The sequence below is a fragment of the Somniosus microcephalus genome, chromosome 9 (assembly GCF_052327205.1).
Source record: "Somniosus microcephalus isolate GS21.2 chromosome 9, FLI_Smic_1.0, whole genome shotgun sequence".
Lineage (NCBI taxonomy): Eukaryota > Metazoa > Chordata > Chondrichthyes > Squaliformes > Somniosidae > Somniosus > Somniosus microcephalus.
The window spans coordinates 11,838,963-11,865,821 of NC_140995.1; the positions used below are offsets into that span (position 1 = coordinate 11,838,963).

The 26,859-nt window shown below is 42.1% G+C and overlaps 1 protein-coding gene across 8 annotated transcripts in view; it reads right to left on the bottom strand.

Moving 5' to 3' along the window:
• Nucleotides 1-320: 320 nt before the first annotated feature.
• The window catches only part of kidins220b (kinase D-interacting substrate 220b), a 185,293-nt gene continuing 158,754 nt past the window's right edge, over nucleotides 321-26,859 (bottom strand). For 5 of the 8 annotated variants that reach the window (XM_085996355.1, XM_085996353.1, XM_085996361.1 and 2 more), the window contains 4 exons: nucleotides 13,335-13,472; nucleotides 7,158-7,256; nucleotides 4,248-4,484; nucleotides 321-2,352 (listed from right to left, as the gene is read on the bottom strand). In XM_085996355.1, the coding sequence (XP_085852481.1) occupies nucleotides 985-2,352; nucleotides 4,248-4,484; nucleotides 7,158-7,256; nucleotides 13,335-13,472 (1,842 nt within the window). In that variant the 3' untranslated portion in view covers nucleotides 321-984. Of the gene's footprint in view, nucleotides 2,353-4,247; nucleotides 4,485-7,157; nucleotides 7,257-13,334; nucleotides 13,473-15,649; nucleotides 15,665-26,859 lie in introns of all 8 variants that reach the window. The other 3 variants (XM_085996358.1, XM_085996360.1, XM_085996357.1) reach the window with 1 other exon arrangement.

The following is a 26,859-nucleotide window of genomic DNA, read 5'->3' on the forward strand; positions in this document are numbered from 1 at the left end:
CAGGAATGAATTTAACATGAGGTGGCTATGCTTATTGTAATGTATAAAATGTAGTGTTTTCTGTAACAATTTGGAACGGTCTGGCTAAGACAGAGCTGTTTCCCCACCGGTGCAATAAAGACAACTTGAATATCGATCTAAAACCTTGTGTCGCGTGTTGGTTTAAAATACTCCACAACAGTCAATGACTGTGATTATGTACAAATAATCTCTATGTAAAATATTTTAGGTTTTAAGTTGGGGTGGATTCAACTTTCAGTATTAAATTATTGAAACATTTGCAGTTAGTTTATTGTAGAGTCAGAATAACTAGACAAAAATATTAACAACTATTTATTTCAACAGATAGTTACACAAAAGACAGCAGCTTTTTCAAGATCACATAACAAATACAAATCAATATATTAAGATTTTTTGACATTAAACAATGTAATATTAACAGCCCAATCTACCACTACCCTCATTGGGGAAAGTCAAATACCACCAAAATTATTTATTTAACTACATTGACTGTCAAAAGCACAAGTCACAGGTACAGCTCAATGGTGGCATACATGACTAAAATCGGAGGATTCACATAAGCAACGCTAACACAACAAATCAATACTTACAACAGTAAAGCCAATATTCATATTAAATAATATTTGAACAAATGCACTTAATGCAATAAATACTAATCACATTTACAGTTAGAACTTGACAAGACTACCAAAATTACAATCACAAGATATCACTTTAGCTCAGAATCACAACAGTATATTATACACAGACATTGAACAGTACCACTCTCATATATTACTAATACATACACCACCTCCTTGATAAGAATGAACCTAATACTTAATTTAAGGGATGTGCTAATGAAACAAACCATGAAAGGTGTGATGTCAGAAAGATAGCCAAATGCAGAATTTATATCAATGCAACATATCCTTGAGTCGCCTTTTACCAAACATAAATCTTCAACAGATGGTTTACTTTCTTTTACAGGATGCTCTCCCGTTCTTCTCTGTAGGAAGCACTAGGCCCAACTGCATGTAGCTCAGATGCGGTGCTACTCTTTGTGTGCTTGATAAAATTTGATGGAGCTTTAGATGCAAGGCCCCGTTTAATACCGAGACCTCGTAGGTTGTCATTCTTGAATGAAGCTGCATATGTATCATTCTGGACTGGTGCTTTGCCCAGAGCTGAGCTTGCTGTCGGATGGGCAACTCGAGGTGCGTGCTTTCCCAGGTGCTCAGGGTCACCGGCTGTTTCGATGAATTCTTTCCTCTCATCTTCACCTGCATTCGGCAGCCTATTAGAAGCATTGCTGTTGTTGTTCAGGGTCTCAGTGCTTGCTGTTCTGTTGATGTTGGCTACATTAAACATTTTCTGAGCGACGGGCCAGTTTTCCTCAGGGCTACTGGCCAACAGACTGCTTTCAGAGGTTGAACCAGAAGGGCTCTTCTTACCTTCAGAGCAGATAGACATACGGGCAACACTTGGGTCTTGAAGGCCACTTAAACTGTTCGGTATACCTCGTTTATCTCTGGATGGATCATCCTCCAACTCTATCAAGTTCGTCTTCTCCAGCTGACTGTCTTCGGTTTCATCACGGAGAGAGTGGTTTGGCGAACTCTCACTGGATCTGACCCCAGAGTCTGATGAATCCTTTTTATCAAGCATGGCATCAGAAAGATATTCCTTCGATTTGATCAGGGATCTGACCGCTTCACTTCCATGCTCAGTGGAATTGGTTTGTTTTTTGTTTCTGTCTTCTGCCTTCCCATCTTTAAGAAATGGGGTAGAATCAGCTTCTTCTTGACCTGATTCATCTTCATCATTGGGCAGTTTCCGATAATGTAAACCTTTCAATGTTAAATCTGCTCCTTGGAAGATATTCACTCTGTCTGAAGATTTCTTCCTAGAGAGAAGCTTGGTTGTTGAGGGGTCTGGTTTTTCATCTTCTTCAGTGATGGGATCCAATAGCGATGCATCAGATGCAGAAATAGTGGATGATGTATAGTCGCCAAGGTCACTCATAGAAGACTTGCCTCCACGTGGAACGCTGTCTCTTTTTCCTGCAAAGGATTTTTTATCATCATGTTGCTTCTGCTCAGCATCTTGCTCCAAAGTGGTTTGAAAGGGAGCTTTTCCCAACAAAAACTGACCAGGATTGTGGGGTACGGGCAGATTAGACTTGTCAGTGCTGGCAGTTGTGGAGACGGATGGACCATCTAACTGTGCCATCTGTGCAATATATTCTTTATAGGCATCTCTGTATTCAGCCTGTTGCTTGTCTGTGAGCCTGGAAAGGTCGTTGGAAGATTCCAGAGAGTTGATACTTGAGAGACTTGGTGTTCTTTGAGGCTGTAGTTAAATAAAAAAAAGTTTATCACAAACCTATCATCAAATACAGTAATTATCATGTCAATTAGAAATCAACCGAGATGCTTACTCTTAAATTTTATCCCGGCAAATGCCAAATGTTTACATGAGTCAATCTCTCAAAAACATGCAGCAGTCATGATTCTTTGGATAGAACTGGTTCCACAATCATTGTTAAAAGGTCTGCAACTGAATACCCCAATCATTCTTGGGATGAATGCAAGTTATTTAATGCACTTTGTCATTTCTCATCTTACTGTTCAGTGATTTAGAAATCTATTAATTTGTTTATATTTGCGTCCATCAAACTATATTGGCATTAAGTTATTCCTTTCCATGTAGCTGCTTTCCTACTTTCATGAAATTGATATTTTTAAATGGGCATTTATCAACATGTTTAACTGTGTTGTTTAGTACAATATATAGTGCAATATACTTTTGTGTTGTATTGAATTGAAGGCATGAATACAATTGGTTTCTGATACTGTACACCAAAAATGTATTTTCTTCTGACATTAAAGCCTTCAGACATAACCAGCACATTTAAATAAAAATATTTTAAATGTGTGAATACTTTTATCAACTTTGAAATTTATTCAGAAAGAAAGCGTCATTAAATTATATGCTACAGGAAACTTTCCGTCCGGAAAGCTCTATCTACCGGCAAAATTCAGGAGCCGTTTCCTATAAGTTTTTTTACTTCTTGTTGCTTTTTTTTTTCCCCAGTCAGGCTCTGCAAGGTCTAGCTGAAGCTGTTGCTTAGCTACAGAGACACTTTTAAGCTGCGGCCGACTGTTTTGAAGCTGCAACAGGGTTTGTTGATTCACACGGCGCTCAAAAGCTCCGTATGTTTTAACATTAGCGCTGGTTTCTACGGCAGTTTTGGTGGTACGGCACCAGCTCGGTCCCGTCAGTGCCGGATACCAGAAAGTTTCCTGTATAATGCTTCCAGTAATTAATGAGAAACAAATTTTAAGTGCTTTGTGAAAAAATCTTATGAAATCTTTTGCAATGCTAAGCCATTTTATTTACCCATTATCTTTCCAGCAGTATTTTTAGGAACAGGAGTAGGCTGATCTGCACCTCAATTCCATTTACCCACCTTTCCTCCATATTCCTCGATACCCTTACCTAACAAAAATCTATCCATCTCGGTCTTGAAAGCTCCAATTGCCCTAGCAGCCACAGCCTTTTGCGGGATAGAATTCCACAAACCTGTGTGTGAAAAGTGCTTCCTGATTTAATTCCTGAATGACCTGGCTCTAATTTTTAGATTGTGCTCCCTGATTCTGGATTCTCCCACCAGAGGAAATAGCTTTTCTCGATCTACCCTATCAAACCATTCTATCATTTTAAAAACCTCAATTAGATTACCCCTCAACCTTCTAAACCAGGGAACACAACCCAAATTTATGTAACCTGTCCTCATAATTTGACCCTTTAAAGCCCTGGTATTATTCTGGTGGATCTGCACTGTACCCAAGGCCAATATATCCTTCTTGAGGTGAGGTGCTCAAAACTGAACGCAGATTTTCAAGATGGGGTTGACAGAGGCTCAGTACAACTGAAGCATCACTCCCTACCCTTTGTATTGCAGCCCTCTTGAGATTAAGGCCAACATTCCATCAGCATGTTTGATTACTTTTTGTACCTTTTAGTGATTTGCGTACCTGGACACCCAAATCACTTTGCTCCTCCACGGTCTCGCGCCATTAAGGAAATATTCCGATTTGTCTTTATTGGATCCAAAGTGGATTAACCTCACACTTCCCCACACTGAACTCCATCTGTCATAGTTTTGCCCAGTCACTTAATCTGTCTACGTCTTCTTTTAGAAGGTGGTGACATTTCAGGGACTCAACTGGTCCAGTACCAACCTGCCAACTAGGATCGGTGTGTCTCACTGGTTCTTCAATATCAGCTCTCAGTTCCTCAAAGCTGAAAGTTAAGCTGAAGGCTTCCTGAGGGGATTGTCCAGGAAGTTCAGCGTTCCCTGTATAATCGCCATTTGCTGCATGAAGACTGGAACAATCATTTTGTGCTGGCACATTTTCACCAACAGTTCTTAGTTCTTCTTGAATTACCTGGGTATCCAAATGGCGCATCTCAAACACCTAGGAAAAAGATTAAACAAATGGAGTGCAATTACTTGTTTTCTTGATCGGATATACGTTCAATTATTAGGGGAATCCTGTTGTAGTAAAAATGTAGTTTAATGGAACAATTTCACTTTACTACCTATCAAACAGGATAATAAAGGCATATACGAAACAGTGCTGGTTAGTAACGTGTTTGGATTTTTGTCATATATAAAACTTACTTTTTTCCTGCATATTCAAAAAATCTCCTTTAAATATACAGTACAGGGGGAAAAAAAAAAAATCACAATTCTTTTACATTTCTTCATAGAGTTGCAAAAATATGAACAGATGAACAGTCCCTTTAAAGTGCTCCTTACCTCAGGTCTCGTTTTTGTTTCCAAGAATGTTACATAAAATACACACACATATATCACAAATCCAATACCTATGCTTTACTATCGTAGCTTACAATCTCATGCAAAAGCACACTTAGAATTATTTTGTTCATTAAAAAAAAAAGACAGCTTGTTCATTTTAGCTTGCACGTGAAAACTAGCATGGTACCAGAGGGTGACGGGCACCCCCAGAGTTTTCTGCCAACAAGGAGTCAACAGCTTCAGGAGAGATTGACTGTGGTCAGTGATGCTGGGTCCAAGTAGAATATCTAGCGTATGACCGGAGCAAAGGACAGCAATGGCTGTGGGAAAGCAGGGTTCGCAAGGCAGTGGAGCGATATGGCAGCAAGGCAGACGGCATTTCTTGAGCAGAGGAGATGGGAAGCGGAAAGAGAAGCAAAGTAAGTGAACAGGGCAACAAAGGAATGAAAGAAAAGCAAAAAATTGGCTTGTGGGACAGCTTCTCAAGCAGCGGAGATGTTAGAAGAAATGTTAGTGCCCAAAGTGTTTCAATGTTCAGCTGGTGGTGTCAGTTCTGATGATTAAGGCAGGAATTGGTCTTGGTGAGGATAGGCAAATCTGAAGTCACCGTTTAAAAAAAAAACTGCAAAAAAACCTTTTAAAATGAAGTGTTTTAAAGTGTGACAAAGTGACCTGACACCCAGGTGTGACCGTGTTGTTGCACAAAATTGTGACAACAACTTGCATTTATACAGCGCCTTTAACGTAGTAAAACGCCCCAAGGAACTTCACAGGAGCGATTATCAAACAAAATTTGACACCGAGTCACATAAGGAGGTATTAGGGCAGAAGCTTGATCAAAGAGGTAGGCTTTAAGGAGCATCTTAAAGGAGGAGAGAGGTAGCGAGGCAGAGAGGTTTTAGAGAGTAATTCCAGAGCTTAGGTCCCTCGGCAGCTGAAGGAACGGCAGCCAAAGTCTTGTGGGGCTGGAGGAGGTTAGAGATAGGGAGGGGCGAGGCCACGGAGGGATTTGAAAAGGAGGAGAATTTTTTTAAAAGGTGTTACAAAAATGGGAGCCAATGTAGGTCAGCAAGCACAGGGGTGATGGGTGAACGGGACTGGGTGCGAGTTAGGATATGGACAGCAGAGTTTTGGATGAGCTTAATTTTATGGAGTGGAAGATGGGAGTCCAACCACGAGTACATTGGGATAGTTGTCGAGAGGTAACAAAGGCATGGATGAGGGTTTCAGCAGCAGATGAGCAGAGGCAAGGGCGGAGTCGGGCGATGTTACAGAGGTGGAAGTAGGTGGTCTTAGTGATGGCGCGGATGTGTGGCCGGAAGTGCATCTCGGGGTCAAATACGACACCAAGGCTGTGAACAGCCTGGTTCAGCCTCAGACAGTTGTCACGGAGACGGATGGAGTCAGTGGCTAGGGAACGGAGTTTGTGGCGGGGACTGAAGACAATGGCTTCGGTCTTCCCAATATTTAGTTGGAGGAAATTTCTGGTAGGTTACCTGGTAGTGTCAGCTGTGGCTCAGTTGGTAGCACCCTCGCCTGAGTCAGAAGGTTGTGGGTTCAAGTCCCACTCCAGAGACTTGAGCACATAAAGCTAGGCTGACACTCCCAGTGCAGTGCTGAGGGAGTGCTGCACTGTCGGAGGTGCTGTCTTTCAGATGAGATGTTAAGCCGAGGCCCTGTCTGCCCTCTCAGGTGGATGTAAAAGATCCCCATGGGCACTATTTCGAAGAAGAGCAGGGGAGTTATCCCCGGTGTCCTGGGGCCAATATTTATCCCTCAACCAACATCACAAAAACAGATTATCTGGTCATTTTCACATTGCTGTTTGTGGGAGCTTGCTGTGCGCAAATTGGCTGCCACGTTTCCCACATTACAACAGTGACTCCACTTCAAAAAGTACATCATTGGCTGTAAAGCGCTTTGAGACGTCCGGTGGTCGTGAAAGGCGCTATATAAATGCAAGTCTTTCTTTTTCTTTTACCCTTGGACTGCATCGAGAGACAGTTGAACTGAGGTTGATGTCGTTGTACATTTACTGTTATTGCAATTGTCGGATCTGATTTACTGCACAGCATTTCAAGGCCAGCAGAACTGTGGTCCAGTTGCTCATTTCAGGAGTTTGTAGAAAGTGTCATCCTAGAAGTATTTGCAGAGGGAAGACAACGACATTTGTATAGCTACAGAAGCACAGCTAATTTTCCATTTCGTCCAAGCTTTTCAGCATATTAATTCACTTATGAGCTTTAACTGCAAATTCAAAACACGAATACAATCAACCTAAACTATTTGCCCAGTATTGATAAAAGAAAGAAGCCAATGCTCAGCCTACCATGTTTCTAAAAAGTTGCCAGTCACCAAAATTCATGTTTAATTCTTTCTTCAGTTCATCCAGATTGCACTGAACTAATACCCTTCCATTAATGTTTGCCTGGGGGAAAAAAGAGAACATTGCAATTTAAAATACTGGATGTGACTAGTGCCAAAAATTCACTCTTCATTTAAAAATAGGCGTGGACAGCCGTTGATGTCTCCTTGGATACTGTTATATACTTCTTGGGTCAACTGACCAGAAGGCATGCTTATGGAAGGGACCTCCTGAACAGTTGTTCTTTACTTCTCAAGATGACACAGGCAAGACAACAGAAACTCGTATTTCAGATGGAAGTCGAGCAAATTTCAGTGACGATTCTAACTTCCATGTAAAATTTATCTTTCTACGTAACAGCTACTAGACAACCCATTTATCACTTCAAAATAAGGGAGCACCCTCCTTTAGCTCAAATAAATTTGAAATCCCCTTGGATCCACTTTACAACTATAAATTCGATAACAAAAGGGGAAACATTTGTAGGGTTATTTGGAAAGGGCAGCGGGGTGGGACTAATTGGACAGCTCTTTCAAAGAGCCAGTATAGGCATGATGGGCCGAATGGCCTCCTTCTGTTCTGTATCATTCTATGAAAAGAAAACCAGAAGTACTTAAGTAACATTTACAATAACCCCATTTAAGATTAATTTAAAGACCAAATCTCAAATTATTTTTTGAACAAGGTACAGGCATTTCCTTCTGTTTAAGATAAACATATGCATAAGAAAGCCAGTGGTTAAAGATCAAGTTAATTGCAATCTTTTCCACATCACTAAGTTAATCAACACGTACAGGCAACACAGGTAGGGGCAACACCACACCTGTACATCGTGCAGAGCTGAACGCTCAAGTGGCAGAAGATCCTGTGTGTTAAGTTTTTGAAGGTCCATGATCAGAGCCATGGTTATTGCAAGAGTAAAGAACCGTATGATGTTTTGTATTACATCTTGCTGGCAATACAAGAAATATTATTCAGCCGCTGTACATGACCTTGGTTAGTCCTCATTTAGAATACTGTGAACAATTTTGGTCATCTTCCATGGTCATCTCATCTCATATAGAGGAGGGCCACTGGATTGATTGCTAGTTTAGAGGCCCTCAGGTACCACGATAGGCTTAAAGAGCTGGGTCTTTTCAACTCTAGAAAAGCTCAGGCCTTAAAGAGATTACATTGAGATCTTTAAAATAGCGAAAGGATTAGATTCTGTCCACATGGATAGGCTAGTCAAGCAAAAATAGGTTAGAGAGAACCAGGGAGACGAGTTTAAGATATGTAAGCATTGAACTCATTTAGATGTCAGGAGGCACTTATTTTTGCAGAGAATCATCGAGCTATGGAACAAGTTGCTGGCACGTGTAGTGAGTGTAGATTCACTGTCGGCATTTGAAAGGGTGCCGAGTGTGGCCAACGTGACTACATATAGAAGACAGGTGGGTAACTGGGGGATATGTCTCCCAGTCAACGTGGTCTCCTGGAACTTGTTTGACCACCTTCAGAGATCAGACAGGGATCTCTTTCCTAAAATGGCCTAAGGTTTTTTTTTAAAAAAACACTGTTTTTGTGCCTCTCTCGTGAGATGACATGGCTGAGGGATGGGAGTCATGGCATGGAGAAGTTACATCACAAGAGGCTCAACAGGCCAGTTGGTCTTTTCCGGTCCTTCATTGTCATACGTTCATAACACGTGAAGGGATTCCACATGAATTGCAAACACGAACACAACAACTTCATTGAAAGGGTGCAAAACCAACTTTTCCAGATGATAAAATTATTTTCAAGATTAGTGGATTTCCCAAGGCATTGCTCACAGTAAACCAGATGAGGCCTTTTTAGAATGATGGGGCCGTTATACCATGTAACGTACAATGTAGTGATGGCGCGATGCCCATTCGGCAACAAAATGTTAAGTAAATATGAACTAAGGTTAGAGCTTAATTGTTGGGGAAGTTTCCAGAATGGAATGCATTGGTCAGTTCAAGCTGTGGTCAGAAGCACCCGCATTTGAGAGTCAAACTTTGTTGAAGATGCAATAAGATTAAAAGGCACACGCAGTATATAATCTAGCATACAAATCTGTAATATTCAGTAGTTGAAAGATTCTCCACTTTCCTGTATCAAACATAAAGATCACAACTTGCTTGAGATCAGTATTTGGATCCAAGGAAGAAGGATGTGCTGTATTATACCTTGGAGATTCTGTCATTTTCCACCAAATAACAGGAACATTAAAGGGTGTGAGGAGCAAGCATGAGAGTATTATTAAATTAGGTGGCTCATGTGGGGAAAAAAACACTGGTACAGATCCAATGGGCCTAATAGTTTAATTCTGTGTTAGGATTTCAAGCAGATCTTGCATAGCAAAGGATTATGGCCAAAACCTATTCTGAACAGTTCACCCTCAATATAACCCAATCTCACGTTACCACTGCAGCAGACTTCACACAAATTGTTGTTTAGGTTATACATCACTATACCGGGAAGAGGAAGCTTAAAGGAATAAGTGAACTTAAAAAAAAAAAAGTGTTATAGCATGAGCAACCATTCAGAGAACTGGAGGGATTGTATGAATACTACTGGAAAAGAGAATAAAAGAAACAACTTCAAATGAAGGAGAAAGCTGTGGCAGACCCGAACCTGCAGTAATAGCCAGGAAATAAACAGAAGCACAGCAGAAGTTTCAAAAATGTTAATAGTATTAAAATTTGCAAATAAAAGGTGGCAGAATTGTGAAGGATAAACATAGAAACATAGAAGATAGGAGCAGGAGTAGGTCATTCGGCCCTTCGAGCCTGCTCCACCATTCAATGTGATCATGGCTGATCATCCAAACTCAGTACCCTGTCCCTGCCTTCTCCCCATATCCCTTGATCCCTTCAGCCTCAAGAAACATATCCAACTCTTTCTTGAATATACTTAATGAACTGGCCTCCACCGCCCTCTGTGGCAGAGAATTCCACAGGTTCACCACTCTCTGGGTGAAGAAATTCCTCCTCATTTCAGTCCTAAATGGCTTACCCCTTATCCTTAGACTATGACCCCTGGTTCTGGACTCCCCAGCCATCAGAAACATCCTTCCTGCATCTAGTCTGTCCAGACCTGACAGAATTTTATAGGTTTCGATGAGATCCCCTCTCAATCTTCTAAACTCCAGTGAGTATAAGCCCAATCGACACAATCTCTCCTCATACGTCATTCCTGCCATCCCAGGTATCAGCCTGGTGAATCTTCGCTGCACTCCCTCCATGGCAAGAACGTCCTTCCTCAGGGATGGTGACCAAAACTGCACACAATACTCAAGGTGCGGTCTCACCAAGGCCCTGTACAACTGTAGCAAGACATCCTTGTTCCTGTACTCGAACCCTCTTGCTACGAAGGCCAACATACCATTTGCCTTCTTAACCGCCTGCTGCACCTGCATGCTTGCCTTCAGCGACTGGTGCACAAGGACACCCAGGTCTCTTTGCACTTCCCCTTCTCCCAATCTATTGCCAGTCAAATAATAATCTGCCTTCCTGTTTTTGCCACCAAAGTGGATAACCTCACATTTATTCACATTATAGTGCATTTGCCATGTTTCTGCCCAATCACCCAACCTGTCCAAATCATACTGGAGTTTCCCGACATCCTCCTCGCAGCTTACCCTCCTGCCCAGCTTTGTGTCGTCTGCAAATTTGGAGATATTACATCCAATTCCCTCGTCCAGATCATTAATATATATTGTGAACAGCTGGGGTCCTAGGACCGATCCTTGCGGTACCCCACTAGTCACTGCCTGCCACTCGGAAAACGACCCGTTTATTCCAACTCTTTGCTTTCTGTCCGCCAACCAGTTCTCTATCCAAGTCAATACCTTGCCCTCAATCCCATGTGCCTTAATTTTGCACGCTAATCTCTTATGCGGGACCTTATCGAAAGCCTTCTGAAAGTCCAAATACACCACATCCACTGGTTCTCCCTTATCTATTTTACCAGTTACATCCTCAAAAAATTCCAGTAGATTAGTCAAGCATGATTTACCTTTTGTAAATCCATGTTGACTTTGTCCGATCCTGTCACTGCTTTCCAAGTGCTCTGCTATTACATCTTTTATAATAGACTCTAGCATTTTCCCCACTACCGATGTCAGGCTTACCGATCTATAATTCCACGCTTTTTCTCTACCACCTTTTTTGAATAGTGGGGTAACATTAGCTACCCTCCAATCCATGGGTACCGTTCCAGAGTCTATCGAGTTCTGGAAGATGATCAGTAGTGCATCTACTATCTCTAGGGCCACTTCCTTAAGTACCCTGGAATGTAGACCATCAGGCCCTGGGGATTTATCGGCCTTCAGTCCCATCAATTTTCCCAACACCAGTTTCCTACAAATACTGATTTCTTTCAGTTCCTCGCTTTCATCAGACCCTATGTTCCCCGGCATCTCTGGGAGGTTATTTGTGTCCTCCTTTGTGAAGACAGAACCAAAGTATGCATTTAGTTGGTCTGCCATTTCCTTGTTTCCCATTATAAATTCCCCCGATTCTGACTGTAAGGGACCTACGCTTGACTTCACTAATCTTTTTCTCTTCACATATCTATAAAAGCTTTTACAGTCAGTTTTTATGTTCCCTGCTAGCTTACTCTCATATTCTATTTTCCCTTTCTTAATTAATCCCTTTGTCCTCCTTTGTTGACTCCTAAACTGCTCCCAATCCTCAGGATTATTGCTTTGTCTAGCCAATTTATATGTCCTCTCCTTGGATCTTATGCTATCCCTAATTTCCCTTGTTAGCCACGGTTGAGTCACCTTTTTTGTTTTATTTTTACGCCAAACTGGGATGAACAAATTCTGTAGCTCATCCATTCGGTCTTTGAATGTTTGCCATTGCCTATCCACCGTCAACCCTTTGAGCGCCATTCCCCACTCAATCCTACCCAACTCGCTCCTCAGACCATCGTAGTTTCCTTTATTTAAATTGAGGACCCTTGTCTCTGAGTCAACTACTTCATTCTCCATCTTAATGAAGAATTCGATCATATTATGATCGCTCCGACCCAAGGGGCCTCGTACAACAAGATTGCTAATTAATCCTTTCTCATTGCATAATACCCAGTCTAAGATGGCCTGATCTCTGGTTGGTTCCTCGACATATTGGTCCAGGAAACCATCCCGTAAACACTCCAGGAATTCCTCCTCCACAGTAACAAAGGCACAAAGGTGACTAAACATGAAGCATAAATGGTGATTAGGTATATTTGTATACTGCTGTATACACCATTTGGGTAAACTTCAAAACTGAAGATTTCTGACCAATTCTTGTATTTGCACAGGTAAATCTGTGGCCTCTGCAGACGGTCGAAGGATGCTTGTAGGGACTTTCTTTCATTAAATAAAAAGGTAATTAAAAAAATATATATTTATTTTTCCTAGCATGGGACAATAATGGCCAAGTATGGTTCCCTTCTTCAGTAACATGATGTGCAGAAGAGAGATTGCGAATCTGCTCAGTGCTATCACAATATCCCATTACCTGGTGCACTAAAATGATCCAGAAATAATTTCCTCTCTCTCCAATTTTCTCTTCCTTTCTCCCCTCTTGACAGCAGTTACACAAGCACCAGTAACCTTGCAGTGCATTGCCTAGAAAACCATTCCCCACACCAGTCATTGTTGACAGGCTATTCACCCATTGCAGCAGCGGTCAAATTCAACAGCCATCCACGAGTGCACTCATTCTAGTGAAGTTTGTTGGGTTTTTTTTTTATCTTCACACTCTTCCCTTGGAGGATAATGTGAAGTAGTGGAAGGATTTGCAGACTGATCAACATGCCATAACATGAACACTCCTTCCACGGTTATAACCATCTTTATACCAGTCGATAGCGTGATTAGTCCTGCCCGGCAGGAGATTTATGGGCTCCCACATCCCAAATGACGTGATGTGGAGAGGCCACCCACACCCACCCAATGAGAGTATCCCGCTGGCTGTCAACCCAGAAATCAAAGCCAGAGCGGTGCTCTCCATTCGCCGGGACAGTCTGCAGCGGGTTCGAAGCCTGCATTTTCGGACTCAGTGGTGGGAATGCTGCCAGTAAGCCAAAGGCTCGCTCCCCAGTGATGGTAACTCAGCAATAATTAGGCATTGTAATAGTTCCTACCTTTTTGACAGTGGAAACGTACTGAAGCATCATGGTTTGGTCAATTCCTTCCAAGTGTTTAAGTCTTTCACAAATAGCATCCACATTCATTGAATTGAGTGGAACAGTAGTACAAGCTGCTGCAATGGAATTGGCCACCTATCGGGCAAGAAAACATTAAACTATGTAATTTACACTAGCAGATAACTATGTTGAGAATACTCAGGATTATCTGGAAGAAACACAACTAGAATCTTTAATAGGTTTACACACTCTAGTCATTATTAATTAGTTTATACTGCCTTAACCTTAAAATACATTTATATATGTGAAGAGATCTGACATGAACACAAGTCATCAAAAGGTGAAGACCACACGATGGCACAAACTGAACATGGACAAGCATGCTTAGCGTTTTGATGTTACAAGCAGTCACGTTGCAAAAGAGCCAAACAACTCATTAGGCAAGTCTGTATTACAGCAAGAAAATACTGAATTGCATTAACCATTTTAATTCAAATTTCTTAGCTAAACAGTTTTCATTAAACTGTACAATTGCAATGCTAATGCTTGAGCCATATCTGTTAAAAAGGACACAAAATTAAAATGCATAAATAGCATTGAAAACAAAACAGGTTTCCCTAGTCATGGTCAGTGAATGAGCTGTTTAAGGGATGGTAGATTGAGAGCATTAAAATCAAATGGGAGAGTCTATTGTGCAATGGCTTCGCACCTTGTCCTTCCATCTCCGGTATCTGGATTCAAATCCAGCCCAGGCTGATGGACTGAACGTTTTCTCTCTGTGAGGATCCTACAGTTTTCACAGTTCTAACGGAGTTTTAGCAGTCTTGAGAGAGATCCCAATGGGCATAGGTACACAACAGTAAACCGCCCCTGGTTTAGTTTTAACAGGTAATCTCACTCAAAGACCTCAAGGATAGCTGGAGTTGGAAATCGGGAAACTTCATACTGGTGCACTAGAAGATGCTCTTCTGAGATTTGGACATAGTGGAAGGAATTTTAATGTCCAAATGACTCTTCTATATCTGACCTGAGAGTTCTCAATGCTGACATTAGTTGCCTGAAATGGAAAGGTATTCCATTTCTCAGTGCTGACATCCCTTGTCTTAATGAGCAAAAAAATAGTAAAAGCACATATTGGTCAATGTGAAAGCTACTACCCACAATGCCGTGCTTTAATAGTATTTGAAGAATGGCAACTGAAAGCAGAATTAGAATGACCATTTTTCACCTAAGTAACAAAAGACTAAATGCTTATTGAACAGATCTTAGAGTAATATGATGCTTACGTAATTTTATTACAGTTTAGTGTTATACTTCAAAACTTTTAGCTGCTACACTTACCTGTATCATCCATTTAGATGTCCAGCAATATTTGAAAGAACACTACACAGCTCTAACAATCATCTGAGCCAGACAGTCAGAAAATGTCCATTTTGCAATATATATGCACATCACTCTCACATACAGAAAATGATGTACTTTATGGTCATCAAGCTCCAAGCCCGCAAGCAAAAAAAACCGTCAATACTAGCCAAACTCATTTTAACAGGTCATGCCCAAGCATATACGCCACAGTTACAAGGTAGTAAACAAACTATTTTTTCTCGAGAGTACGCACCCTCCAATATCCCGCCTCCCAACCTTTTTTTCCCCCCCAGCCATGCACGTCTGCAGCCAACAAAATGAGTGGCTTGCTCTCAGACCTCCATCTATATTGTTTAGGCTACCAAAAGAAACGTAAAAAGGGCCTCCAATCAATTCTTTTTCCAATTTCCCGTAATCCTCCGGAAACAAAATCACCCTGCCTTGACTCAGCACCTCCAGCCAACAGCGTGACTGCGAGAATGGTTCAAAGTAGGAGACAGCCCACAACCACCACATTGTGTGATGTCTTCGTTTTTTTTAATGCAATGAATAATATCAACAAAGATCAATATTAATTCTTTGTCAATGTTTAAAAAAAAAATTACAGATGATAGTAATCATATTTTAGCAAGATGATTTTTAACTGCACCTTGTTAAAATGTTTAATACAATAGAAATACTTGTTTACATTCCCATAATAAAGGTTTGCCAATAATTGACAGTAAATATTTTACCCTCCTGAATTAAAAAAAAACTAGTATGTTACTAGCATAATGAAGCACTCTTTCTTTTATCACATAACAACGTGCAAAGGGCTTGTTAATCTGATCAGCAAGCAGTTTTGCGGTTCATAAGGCAGTGTAGCACAAACGGTTAAGAATCCAATAGCAAACACTGCTGCTGCATAAATTATTTCACTCCAGGAGCAGACAGGGTTATTTGTGTACCTGCTTTAATATAAGCTGTATAGGAGGAAAAAAAAAAGAGAGAAATACAGACATAAAATTTGTCAAAAAGACACAATAGAAAGGAGATTCAGAGGAAGCAATTTAAAAACAACTTCGATAATTAGAATGCTTCTCAGTAAACCAATTCCATTTTAACCCATTCAAAGTGGAAGTCTCCACTTAACTGGCATCTCATCCCATAATGGCTGGTGGCATACGGCTTGCTGTTCCACACAAACACAAGTTCAGAAGCGCACAGTTTAGGAAATCCGTCGTATATTGATTTTTATTGTTAAAGGTCATCTTTAAAACACACCAAGCTCCTCTGTTTCATCACTAAAAAGAACTTGTTATTTAAGAAGTGCCTGTGTTTCCAAAAAATTACAAAAGATATTCTCAAAACAGTTCATGCCATTAGTAAGAGAAAGGAAAGTCACCTTAACACTTAAGTTTTCTAATGTAGATAAAAGAACAATTGCCAAGGATTAATTAAGAACAAAAGTGCCAAAGATTAATTATTGAAGTAGTTGACAATGCATTAAATATAAGTTTGGAACCTCGAGGTTTTCTTCAATAAACATAAAATACATTCAGAAACACTTCTAAATGTGGATACATAATTGTAGTTTGCCATTTTGTAGATTTGGAAATTCTTTAAAACAGGTCCTTTAGAATAATTACATGTTATAATTACAGTACTGACAGCCAAACAGCATATAACCATTAGATTACTGCATGCTATTTGCAGGCTCCAAAATCAGTATAATTCTTACATGTAACCTATTTAATTTATTGTTCATAAAATTTAGATTGAAATGATGTCACTAACCAGTAGAACGTGTTTCTACAAAATTTACAGAAGGATAATCTTTTTTTAAAATTGTAAGATGCTTGTTGTTACAGAGTACAAAAATGTTACTGCAGTCACTAAAGGGTTTTAAGCAGAACCATAAAATAACAAATTGCATCTAAAAATCAAAGACTACTCATTAAAAAAGTTTATTCAAGTAAATATGGTTTATGGCTTAACATGGAAATGGTGTACAAGATAGACCTTTAATAATGCAGCTTAAGGAAAAAGAGCCTTTGCAAAGCTGCCAACTCTGCAGCTGGCAATTGGAATAGCAGCGGAGGCCATGTCGCCAAGTATCTATGATGCAATTATAATTGCTTTAAACCCAGTCAGCATGTGGAATATTCCATCATGGAGTCAAAACTGAAACTCAATCATTTCTTACAAGAAGGAATATGGAATGAGCAAATGAAATTAGTGTAAAATGCTAATAAATTAAAGTAAAAATTAAAACTTGAGCAGTGTGATGACTTACAGAATTATATATAACAAAGGGCATAACGAGGAGCAGGAGTAGTCCATAAGGCCCATCGAGCTTGCTCCGCCATTCAATATGATCATGGCTGAACTTCTACATCAACTCCACTTTCCCGCCCTATCCCCATTTCCCTTAGTGCCTAAAAAGGGATCGATCTCAGTCTTGAATATACTCATCGACCGAGGACCCACAGCCCTCTGGGGTAGAGAATTCCAAAGATTCACAACCCTCTGAGTGAAGAAATTTCTCCTCATCTAGTCCTAAATGGCGACCCTCATCCTTAGACTACGCCCCCTAGTTCTAGACTCCGCAGCCAGGGGAAACAGCCTCTCTGCATCTACCCTGTCAAGCCCTCTAAGAATTTTATACGTTTCAATGAGATCACCTCTCATTCTTCTAAACTCCAGAGAGTATCGGCCCAATCTACTCAATCTCTCCTCATAGGACAGCCCTCTCATCCCAGGAATCAATTTAGTGAACCTTCATTGCACCCAATCTAAGGCAAGTATATCCTTGCTTAGGTAAGGAGACCAAAACTGTACACAGTACTCCAGGCGTGGTCTCATCAAAGCCCTATATAATTGCAGTAAGACTTTCTTACCCTTATACTCTGACCCCTTTGTAATAAAGGCCAACATACCATTTGCCTTCCTATTTGCTTGCTGTACCTGCATGTTAACTTTCTGTGATTCGTGTATAAGGACCTCCAAACCCCTCTGACTTGGCAATATATTTAAATAGGCAGTTTTAAAGTCCTTTGTGTTTATGTAATTTTCTCCAGAAATTTTCTCCTCAGTCAGACTTTCCTAAAGCCAGCAACTCATACCAGGGTACAATTCCACAGGAGATGGTGACCCTTTGGTAGCGTTGTCACGTGGCTGCTCTTATTGTGTGAGCCCGGACTGTGATTGCTGATTGGCCATAACAGTTGATCGTGACCTTACCTAAATGTTCACATATGTTCTAGCATGGGCTATTGGACAGGCATTAAAAGTGGAAACTAGGAATTATTTTTTCAAACCCCAGCATCACCGTGATCAATCATAGTACCATCATTGCCGTCCCAGCGGAGATCATTTAATTCACTACAGATCAGGTTATCAAACCTGGGGTTTTACCCAGTCTGTATGACACAGTGCTACACCCTTCAATGCTTGTTTATTCACTGAGGCACTGGGGAACTTGTGCCTGTTGCATTATTACTTTTTATATAATTTGGTCTGCTGTTGCTCCCAAAGGGAGTGCAATGCAACATATTGGATATTTTGCCCAGACTAGCAAAGTCTAATGAAGTAAACTATGAATCAGTTTAGGAAACCTTAAATCTGGCCTATAAAAATACCACTAATTGCCAGAACTTACTAAATTAGACAACATGTTGGACATTTTTACTTATATTTTTTATCCACACCTTTGTTTTGGCCCTTTCCCCCCCCCCCCCCTTTCTTTTTTTCTCTCCCACATGGCAGCTGTCTCCCATTCTGCCAGCACATTTCACACCTAATCTAGAGCCGTCTTTTGTCTCCACTAGTCCGATCACCATCTCGTCTGGTTTTGAATACCTCTTCATGTCTCTTCACTTCTCTTTTGTTCTCTCCCAGCCTGGCCTCTTAAATCTATTTCATTTCCTGTGCCTCTTTAGTCTTGACAAAGGGTTCATCCGAAACGTTGACCCGGTTTTCTCTCCACGGATGTTGCCTGGCCTGCTGAGTTTTTCCAGCATTTTCTGTTGTTATTTCGGATTTCCAGCATCTGCAGTATTTTGCTATCGTACTAATGTTGGACATGCTGCCTGGTTGAAATACCATGGTTGGAATTTTCCCCTAAAAAAAACCAGGTGAGTTTGGAGCGTGGGGGCAGTTAAAGTATTAAAAATGGGATTCCCGACCAGATCCCGCCTCCAACCTACCCACTTCTGGTTTTGTTGGAGGCGGGACGGGGGGGCAGGCGACCAATCCACTCCCAGTGGGTGTTACCACAATTTAAATATTGTAATGAGGCTAGCAGCCTCTTTCTCCCCGTCTATTTTGTGTTTAACTGCCTGTGGACGGGTTTCACACAATTCGTGAGACTTGGCAGTTAAACCGAGGCGGGGACTGCTGCACCCAGGAGGTAATTGGCTTTATACCTACCTCCTGGATCCAGGGTCCCGACCATACCCACCCCTGTGATCAGAGACCCCCTCACGAGGCCTGTGAGGAGGCCAGCCATGATCCTCTAGTGGCCGGCCACGATCCTCTTTCCCTCCCGACCACCCCGATTCCCCAACCCGTCGATGCTCTCCCACCCCGATCCGTGCCAATGCTCTCCCAGCCCCCAGCCAATGTTCGCCCCCACCCACGATCCCCGGCTGATTCTCTCTTCCCTGCCTTTGGACCAGCCCTTTGCTTCTGAGGTCTACCTGCCCGCAGCCAGCCAACCTTTCAATCTGGCTGGCTGTGGGCGGGAATTAGAGGCCTCGAATTCAAATCAGGCCCTGCCGTTAAAGTCGGCAGGCCCTGCGGGAAACCCTGGACGCCTCGGAGGCCCCGACCCCCAACCCGCCAGCCTTGAGAAAATTCCAGCCCATGTTTACGAGAAACCCAATGCAAATGTATTTAAAACAAAACTAACTTACTAACTTTGCTTTTATAACCTCTAAAGTTCAATTATTTTTTCCATATATTGCCTATTATATATACATCCTATTAAAAAAAAACAAAGATTTTGAACACACCATCCCCGCACTCTAAACACATACTAAATCTATATATAAAAATATTGATTGTGTAAATGTGGGAAAATGATTGAAAGCCTATAAAAGCAGGCACGCAGCAGACACAGAGGTCTTCTAACTTGAAAATAAAACCAGCTGATGGAAAAATACAAAACATCCTAATACAAGTTTGATTGTGGTTATAAGTTTAAAAAAAAATTAAATGCGTTGTAAATTGCCAGGCAAGATTCCCAGCTTTTGCATTACTTGGATTGAAGTTCCAATAAGCCCCAACGTGAGTCCATCCACAAGTGAAGAGATCTGCCCACTGTTTGGCTGGGTACAAGGTGGCAATGGGAGAGGGGGAAACAACATCGACACTCTGCAACATGGGTAACTCAGGATTAACAACACCTCGAATGCTTTTTGACACAGCATTAACTTTCCAAAGGTAAGAGTCAAGCAGAGCCGCCAAGTTTACTTAAATTGATATTTTGCCCTTTGTTAGAATGTTTTAACATGATTTAAAAAGTCAATCTATTCCAGCATTCCAACAATAATGCTATGATAAAATAGACTCAGGCACAATATTACGGGAAATAAAAGGTCCTCTAAAATAAACAAACAGAATGTGTTAATAGCTGGACCAGGTGGAACGATATCTTAAGTATTCTATTGAACAGTAAAGTTCCTCCAGGGCTCATGAATGAGATAGAATGGTAAACAATGGGATGTGTAAAACTGAATGGGAGGAAGTGATTGAAGATGCAAGATAGAAACAGGAAAATTACACCATCAAATGGAATTTTCCTAACATTCTAATGAAAGTCAGAAAAGTGTAGGTGAGAATAGTAAATTGATAGCTTTCTCTTGGAGTCTGTGTGTCCTGGCCTATGAACAATAATAAAACTGCATTTGATAGCCTGGTCGCTACCCGAGACATTGGGACCATGCAGGGGGCAGTGAGCAAAGATCTTCAGACACCGCTCCACGATTTGTTGATAAGATCACCTGATAGCCCAAGGGTGGCTTGTATCAGATGTCACGTGGCATGGTAGAGATACCAGTGCGTGTGCGTGTGTGCAAATGTGAGGCAACTAGCATGCGGAAATGCATGGTGAATTTGCGCTGAAGAACAGGGCTCAGGCGATGCTCAGTTAATTGACAACAGCACAACATGAAATGGTTACTGTGGCTCAGGAGAGTAAGACAACCTTTTAAATCATTAAGGTACTGACACATGCTCTAAACTGGAAACTCCAAAATGAGCCAAGGTAAAGCCAGAAAGAAAGTTAATTGACTCAGTGATTGCTCATTCTGTGTCCGAATGTTTTAGGATGATTTAAAAAGTCAATCTATTCCCGCATTCCTTTCTTTTAACATTTTTAGTGGTAGAGCAAATGTGAGAGAAAGGGAAATCTTCATCTTGTCTCTATATCTGAACAACAGTTTGGAAACGCAAGGGCAGAGAATGAAAACATCCAGGTCTAGGGAATGGGATAAACATTTGGCCGAAGCACTCACTGTATTATAAACAAAACTTGCAGGACAGGGACAAAGGCTGAAAAGATTATAAAGTGGGTAAACACCTAAAAATGCACCCTCAGCTAAACGTGCAATCGTATTACACAAGCACAGGCCAAAGTTGTATTATGGTCTAAGAACAGAACCAGGTCCCCTTTAAAGCAGAGCGTTCAAGGGTCAGGAGCAATGCAGCTGCGCGGTGAGCTGAGGGCACGGGAGCTGGTCACTCAGGACTTCTGTTGTTCTCGGACATCAGCGAGCATGCTCAGAGGTAGCCTGGGAATGAGGTTGTATTATTTGCATGCCATTTAATATAAATGGAAGACCAAATCAGCCACTGTAATAAAGCTTGTTACAGGAAACTCTTTTTTAACCGGCACCTAAATAACCGGAAATCTCTCTTAACCGGCAAAATTCAGGAGTAGGTTCAGGTAAGTTTTACTTCACATTAGTGGCTGTGTAACCGGGGTTCCTGGATCTGTGGCCGTGTAACCGGGGTTCCTGCACTTGTTGCCGTGCAACAGGGACTCCTGGATCTGTGGCCGTGTAACCAGGGTTCCTGGATCTGTGGCTGTGTAACCGGGGTTCCTGGATCTGTGGCCGTGTAACCGGGGTTCCTGGATCTGTGGCCGTGCAACAGGGACTCCTGGATCTGTGGCCGTGCAACCAGGACTCCTGCACAAGTGCCGTGTAACCGGGGCTCCTGCACCTGTAGCCATGTACGGGGCTCTCGTACCTTGGTACGTATACCTCTCTGTAATCCAGACTTTTTGATCAGCCGGCACCACGCCGGTCCCGGATAAAAAAAGAGTTGCCTGTATTATAAAAAAACACTCGTGTGTGAATCATAAACTGAGTTATTGCCGCCAGACTAACAACCCTTTGTTGCGACAGTAACCACCAAGAAATCCGCTAACACCCTTACTGTTCTCAGTGTTGCTATAGGTGGATACATCCTGAATCCACCAAAAGCTTTGTGGAGAAGTCCTTCCCGTACCGTCCGGCCTGCAAAACAGAAGCAACTGGAACTGAGGGTGGGTGGCGTACCTTGAACAGCTGGCATTGTGGGGCAGCTGCACACGGTCAGAGAAGCCCCCCCACCATTAGAGAGCAGCTGGTCCAGCTCAGAGCAGCCCTGCACTGTGGGAATGCAGGGCCAGGTTTGAGTAGCCAGCATTGCTGGGAACAGGACCGAGTTTGACCAGCCGGCGTCTGTGGAAAGTGGGACCGGGTTTGAGCAGCCAGCGTCTTGGCCCAATCGGAAGCAGCTTTTGTGGAAGAAATGCGGAAGGGAAAAGATTTAATATTGTTAAAACCAATTACAATTTCAAATTTTGGCAAGGATTTCTGCTCTTAAAAAACATTTATCACACCATTTATAATGTAGACTAAGGTTCTATACTCTGAAATTTTATAGAACTTTCTCTTGACAGACTACAGGAAACTCTCGATTTACCGGCACCTAAATAACCGGAAATCTCGGTTAACCGGCAAAATTCAGGAGTAGGTTCAGGTAAGTTTTACTTCATTTTACTTGCCTTCCTCGATCTGTTGCTGTGCAAGGGTGTGGCTGCAGCTGTTGCTAAGCTACAGAGATGCTTGGAACTTGTGGTCATTGTTCTGCACCTGTTGCTAAGCAACAGGGTTTGTTGCTTTATACGGAGCTCTCAGCTCCGTATCTTTTACTATAGCTCTCGGTTATCCGGAATTTTTGATGAACCGGCACCATGTCGGTCCCGGATAAAAAAGAGTTTCCTGTAAAATGTTGAAATGACTGCAGCCCGCATTGGACTCATCAGTCACCTGAGAACGCATTTTTAATGTGGAAGTAAGTCATCCTTGGTTCCGAGGGACTGCCTAAGAAGAGAAGATATTATTGGAACATGGAATGTTTCATTCCAAGTGGCTATTGATGCAGAAACATCATGCAAAAGTGAATTGGACAAGTATTTGAAAAAGAAGAATATGGGAAATAGGATTAGGGTAGATAGCTGAAGTTGAAGAGCATGACACACACAGGGGTAGATGAACAGACACAGGGACTCGGGAGATGTACGAGAGATTTTTGCTGAGGTGCTATTCACATGTTGCAACAGCCCCCAGGATCTTATCTTCTTCATGTATACGGCCATGCAGTAAGTGTTGGCAGGCTAAATGCTTTCCCAGCAGGAATCGCTACTTAGCACTCAGGCGTCAGTCTGGTGGTTAGGCTGCCAGAATGGCCTCAGTACCCTTAAGTCAAGGAAAGCAAATCCACGGTTTCCACATCTGATGACATATTTAGGCAAAATACCGCGGATGCTGGAAATCTGAAATAAAAACAGAAAATGCTGGAAATACTCAGCAGGTCAGGCAGCATCTGTGGAGAGAGAAACAGAGTTAACGTTTCCGGTCGATGACCCTTTGTCAGAACTGGAAAAAGCTGGAGATGGAACAGGTTTTAAGCAAGTGTAGGGGCCGGGAAAGGGGGGAGGGGAGGAAAGAACAAAAGGGAAGGTCTGTGATGGGATGGAAGGCAGGAGAGATTAAGAGATGGTGCAAGGCAAAAGGAGATGGTAATGGGACAAGTTAAGAAACAAAAGATGGCACTGGCAGAATGAAAGACAGCTGCCATGTGGGAGGGAGAAATAAATAAATAAATAAATAAAACAAATGGGAAAAAAAGATAGGGGCCGTGGTTATGGTCTGAAATTGTTGAACTCGATGTTGAGTCCAGGAGGCTGTAAAGTGCCTAATCGAAAGATGAGCTGCTGTTCCTCGAGCTTACGTTGAGCTTCATTGGAACAATGTAATAGGCCGAGGACAGTGAGGTCTGAGTGGGAGTGGAGCGGATAATTAAAGTGACAGGCGATCGGAAGCTCGGGGTCACCCTTACGGACTGAACAGAGGTGCTCCTGCTGTAAGCGTGCATGTGTGGACATCAGTCGAGTACAGCATCATGCTCAGCTGTAACACCTCTGCACAGTCCAATGGCTTAAAGACACCCCACTGTCAATGCTCTCACGCAGCTAATGGCCTCTTCAGCAAGACACTACAGAGCAGTCAGTGTCCAAAGAACCAACAGCAAGAAGTCAACCTTTACCTTGTTAGTGTCATTCCCTGGAACAGCTTCTTCAGCTTAGACCTTAAAGCTTATCCATGTTCAATATTGCATGTAGCCATTATATTCTGTGCTCACAAAAACCTGCTGCTTCAGTTAGATAAGGTTATGCACGTCTGTCATCAAACCCACAAATATCATCATTTTACAATGATCCATATGGATTGAGATTGCGGAACAGCTCTGGCATCAAAGTTAAGAATGAGCCAATGAGATGTTTTCAAACAGTGTGATAATGTAATCAACAGAAGCCTCAATAAGCTGGAATTCACAAATAATAAAATTTATTTCAAGGCTGACAGTCAATGACTGAATTGAAATCAAAGTCTGAACTGAATAAAAAAGTTCTGAAGTATTTATTTAAACCTTTACGAAGTAATGCGCAAGGAGATTTGACTTTGTATTTTTCCCTAAAAAGGCTGACCACATAATTAACAGGCGTTGTGAAAAAGTTATACTCTCCGAACAGAACCCTACATACATGTTCAGCAGGGTGAGGTAGGACCACATTATCATGTTGTTAACTTTGGAAACCTCAAATTCTTGAGATAATGGGGGATTTTCCAGTCCGAGGGCAATTCACATCTGAAAGGAGGTTGCTTCTATTTTGCAGGCCGAACGGTATGGGAGGGACTGTTCTCTGCAGTGCTTTTGGTGGATTCAGGATGCATCCACCAATAGCAGCACTGAGAACAGTACGGGTGTTAGCGGATTTCTTAGTGGTTACCGTCGCAACAAAGGGTTGTTAGTCTGGCGGCAGTAATGCCGTTTATGATTCACGTGCGAGTGTTTTGGGTTTTGCACTGACATAAATAGAAGTGAGAGATTTGTATTTGCACAGTAAGCACACTAGTGGCAGGAACCAAAAACTGCATGTTATCATCATTTAAAGTAATGGGCATGATTAAAGGGGAGTGCCAAAATAGGGTGACAACATTCTAAAAGCCACTGAAGCTTCAATTGCATCTCTACCCATTAGCAGCCTTTGGCAAGGCTGAACAGGATGGGAACCAACAAGAAACAGGCAAAAATGAATTGAAAGGAAACCCAAGGTGTAGGCACAAGTGTGCAACCAAGTGACTGAGCAGCCCAGTGCCAGGCCCTCTGCTTGATGGATGCTAAAGTGCAGATGATGTTGCATGCTGTGATTGTGAAGAGGGCTGCCTTCTGGGCCAGTCCAAGGCACCATCCCCCAAGGCCAAGACTGCAGCCTGTCTGCAAGGAGGTGAAGCCAAGTTTCAGTCCACAGCTGACCATTACTGTCACTGTGCCAGCCCTTTGCTGCACCGTAGTTCCACGTATCTGCCCCATTTGCACGTGCAAATCTGGCAAGCTGATCAGAAAATCTTCACTCGTGTCTCAGTGTTCCTCCCTCTCCAAACCTCAACTTTGGGTGATGACCTACTCATTTGTATGTACAGGTTGAATGAAAGAGAGAAACTTCTTTTCCCTCCACACAACCTACACAGTAAACTCTTTTAATAATTGCCTTCCCTTTCAAGTCGTACAGACTACTTAAGTTATTAAAGTGAATACAGTGGAACCTCAATTAACTGACAAGATGGTAGAACCCCAACCCCAGCAGATACCAGAAACTGACAGATAACCAAGCGTCCCTTGGATACTATACTCTGCCGTTTTCTCTACCACTCCCCACCGGCTTGCCTCAGCCCTCACCACCAGCACTTTACTGTATTACATTTACTGGAAAGACCTATTATTTGATAACTTCTCCAAGCAAACCAGCCACCAAGCCCACCACAGAACCGATGGAGCCAGCCAATGTTCCTTGTGATGCCAACCATGGTCTCGCAGCTAGAGACAAGTATTATAGGCATTAATGTGCTCATCGCCACCTGTCCCACTGGCAACCTCCACGGCATTGATCTCAGCAGATCACTAAAGGCGAGCATACACTAGCTGTAACACCTCCAGAGGTGGCAGGAAGGGGGCACAAAGCTAATGGGCCTATAGTTGCCAGAGTCAGTTTTGTCACTATTTTTAAATATCTGCACCATATTCATTTACTTTCAGTCCTGCAAAACCTCACAAGGGCCCAATGGCTCCTCCATTGCAATAACTAGTGTCTGGCATATTTCCTCCCTAGTCTCCTTCAAAACTCGAGAATGTATGTTATCTGGCCCAGGAATTTTTGTCTCAAATCTCTTCAATTTGTCAGTATGTATGCCACATTTACCCCTAAAATCCTCTAGGTTATTGAGCATATTACAAAAATTGGATATCAAGTTCATTTTTTTTTTTGTGTTTCCCTTATATGTCCCTCTCCTGGTACCTCTAAAGGTTGAGAGTTAGCTTCATACTAATGGAGGTGAAGTCACATCAGGTTCTTATGGAGATTCAAAAATGTCATGATCACTAAAGGTAATACAGGTAGACTATCCTTTATCTGAACTTCCGAAAACCGAAAACCTCTAAAAACCAAAAGTTTTTTCGCTCAGCGTAAGTCGTGCGCACGACATGACCAGAGTGGCGCACGACTTACGCTGAGCAGGGCAGAGGGTCACAGAGTTCCCTCCTGGGTAGGAGATTGCAGGCCGAG